This window comes from Egretta garzetta, unplaced genomic scaffold (assembly GCF_000687185.1).
Source record: "Egretta garzetta isolate BGI_Z169 unplaced genomic scaffold, ASM68718v1 scaffold98, whole genome shotgun sequence".
NCBI classification, from domain to species: Eukaryota; Metazoa; Chordata; class Aves; order Pelecaniformes; family Ardeidae; genus Egretta; species Egretta garzetta.
The window spans coordinates 1,836,403-1,839,670 of record NW_009260611.1 but is presented as its reverse complement, the minus strand read 5'-3'; the positions used below and the strand labels follow the sequence as shown (position 1 = coordinate 1,839,670).

Genomic DNA, 3,268 nt, shown 5'->3' with positions numbered 1-3,268 from the left:
CAGGCCGGAGAGCGGCAAGGCGGAGGGCGCGGAGCAGCGGGCTGGCGGCAGACAAAAGAAGGGGCTGAAAGGCATCTTCAGCAGCATGCGGTGGCATAAAAAGGACAAAAATGGCAAGGAGGAGCGGGGGGAAACCTCGGAGATCCAGCCCGGTCTTATTATGCCGGGGTCTTTGACTGCCAGCCTGGAGTGCATCAAAGAGGAGACGCCAAAACCTTTGTCTGAAACTCCGACCGGCGGAGAGGTTGGGACTGCGAAGGATGCGGCCATAACAGGTGACATTCCAATAACGACTATCCCCCCTGTTGAACCTCACTGTGATAGCGGTCAAGAGACGGCAGCCGCCCCTGACCCTTCCTCTGTTGATCCACCCTCAGAGCAATCGATTGATCGTATTTGTTTGATGTTTGCTGACGTGACTTCACTGAAAAGCTTTGACTCTCTTACAGGCTGCGGAGATATTATTGCGGACCATGAGGAGGATGGGGGCGGCGGGAGTGGCGGCTGCGAGAAGAGCACCCCCGGGGCCGGCAAGCTGGGTGCCTCCAAGAAGCACCCCACCATGCTGGCCTACCAGGGAGGAGGGGAGGAGATGGCCAGCCCGGACCAGGTGGACGACACCTACCTGCAGGAGTTCTGGGATATGCTGTCGCAGACAGAGGAGGCCCAGACAGAAGGAGGGGGAGGTGGAGGAGGGACAAAGAAGCTCGAGGGGCTGAAGGAGAACCGAGGTACCGAGGGGGCCCAGAACAAGGTGGCGGTGAAACGTGGTGGCCTCCACCAGATCCCCATTCACCTCAACCACAAAGAGGAGCAGAAGGGCAGGGAGAAGGAGCAGCACGAAGGGGTCCCAAACAGCGACGAGGGCTACTGGGATTCCACCACCCCCGGTCCTGAGGAAGAGGGTTCCGCGAGCATCCAGAAGGAGACCATTCCCAGGGACAGCTACAGCGGGGATGCCCTCTATGACCTCTATGCCGAGCCAGATGAGCCCCCACCAGCCGGGCCTACGGAGGAAGAGGTCACCTGCATGCCACGTTCCAAGCCCGTGTCGCCAATAACGACCACGTGCTCACTGAAAACACCCTCAAGCACAGTGAAGGACTCCAAGATACCCATCAGCATTAAACACCTTTCGTCGCATCCTGCCAGCCACGGAGCAGACACCAGTAACAGCCATCACGTCGCACACCATCACCTGGCCAAAAGCGAGATGCACAGAACAAAAATCCCCGTCTCTAAAGTGCTGGTACGCCGGATCAGTAACAGGGGCTTAGCAGGGACAACGGTGAAAGCTACCATGTACCAGGACAGTGCCAAAAAGTAGATGAGTAAGAGGTGGAGACAAAGATGGACGGAAAGGTCGGTGTGTTGAAGTCTGCGTAGGAGACCACAGATAATGAATTAGTTTTGCATCACCTGAAGAGAGGCACCTAAAGGCTTACTTCACTGTACTCCATGGGCCTGCACTTCTGAATCCCTTCTTACTAGACTGGATGGCTGAATATAAAAAGTCGACTTCTTTTCGAGCACTTTTTTTACATTTGTATCTCTTTTCTGCAGCACTAAACACTGGGGAGGTTCATTTTTACATGCCTTTTTGGAAGCAGGACTTGGATTATGAACCTACATGAGCATCCTTCCTCATGCAAAGCAGTGCCATGAGTTCTTCAAGGGAACAGAGTTACAAAAGGAGCAACACGAGAGGTTCTCCAATACTCTTTATCTTTTAATCATTTCTGGGGGAGGAGTGGAGGGTGGGTGCCTGCCCCCGAAAATGGTGTTTGCTCTACAAGATGTTGGAAAAAATGCCAAGCAAAAAACATCCAACCTAACAGGTATTTTACCTGCTGTAGGAACGAGAGCACTGCTCAGCAGCAGCAGACTTGATTGACTTGTGTGCGGTAGCTAACTGAGGTAGCTAACTGAGGACTTGTCTAACAGGAAAACGTATTTTTGTTTGTCTGTCTGGTTGGTTTTGATCTGGTCTAACGTAAATGGGTAACAGAGACACCTGACATAGGTTCAGTTGTTTACATCAGTACTTGTCCGATAATGCATACAATCAGGTTCAGGGAAACATTTTACTAAATGCCAATATAGACACACTCTTCACATTTATACAATAACTTGCTCGCCATGTGTAAATATATACATATTTTAGCAGATTTACTCAATGCTACAGATTTTTTATAAAAAGAAATCACCCGTCTGTATTATCTAGAGTTTAAGCAAGAGTTAGTTTTTATAGGTAGATAATTTTAGAGTTCTAAAAAGCTAGAACTTTGTGTAAGTACCTTAAATTAGAGCAAAACTCTGTTTTGTATGGGCTCATGCATCCCCAGATAAGTAAGTCTGAAGTGCTGATTTTATTCCAGTGGCACATTCCGTGTGTCAGAGCTGAGGTGCTGACAGCATTGTCACTGCAAACCTCTATTTTCAGGGGTTTAGACAAAGTTGCTCTGGGCTTAAACCTTACAGAGAAGGAACCCAGGAAAGAAACATGTTTTTTAATTATTATTTTTTAAGATATATAAAATTAGTTTTTGAATATTTAAAGAAAGTTTGGGTTCTTGTTGCTTTTTATTTTCATTCTTAATAACGTCAGAATAATTTTACTTTAAGAGAGAAAAAGAAATATGGTAAGCTAGTGGTACATGAAATGGTCTGATGAGCTTGGATCTTATGAGAAATGTATTAATGGCCAGGACATTTTTGAACAGTGGCTACTGTACATGGGCATTGACAACATTTCAAAGAAATTTAATAGGGTTTTAATGTGCCTGAGGACATATTTTTATGATACACTGAAAAAGCTCCAAAAATCACTGAAGTCTAAAGGTAGATGTTATGTATTTACAAAATATTTTGGTATAAGTAGTTAATCATCAGACCACAGTTAATATAAAATATATGCTCCAGTGTATCTGAATAATAATATACATTTAAAAAATATACATGTCTATATTATGCAGAGAATCCTAAATTCACATCACTGAAGCTAATGGGTCTGATCTTACATAGCAGTTGGTTTTATTGTCTCTTGAATTGAAAGAAAAAAAGGAAAATAAATATACAGAATATACATTTGAAGGATATTAAGGTTACAGAGAAACCGTAAAAAGTCAGGAGATACAATGATAAGAATTGTATATATGTATATGTGTGGTTCACTGGGGAAATGACCTTATGGTCACAAGGGTAAAACTGGCATTTAGTTCTGAAATTACTGCAGGATCTCATACCGAACTGAACGCCCCAGTGAACA

At 45.4% G+C, this 3,268-nt stretch overlaps 1 protein-coding gene across 1 annotated transcript in view; it reads left to right on the top strand.

Moving 5' to 3' along the window:
• Nucleotides 1-1,327, top strand: part of AMER2 (APC membrane recruitment protein 2) — a 27,208-nt gene extending 25,881 nt beyond the window's left edge. Inside the window, exon 2 of the mRNA XM_009644899.1 lies at nucleotides 4-1,327. Coding sequence (XP_009643194.1) covers nucleotides 4-1,327 — 1,324 coding nt within the window. The remainder of the gene's footprint in view (nucleotides 1-3) is intronic.
• Nucleotides 1,328-3,268: the final 1,941 nt, after the last annotated feature.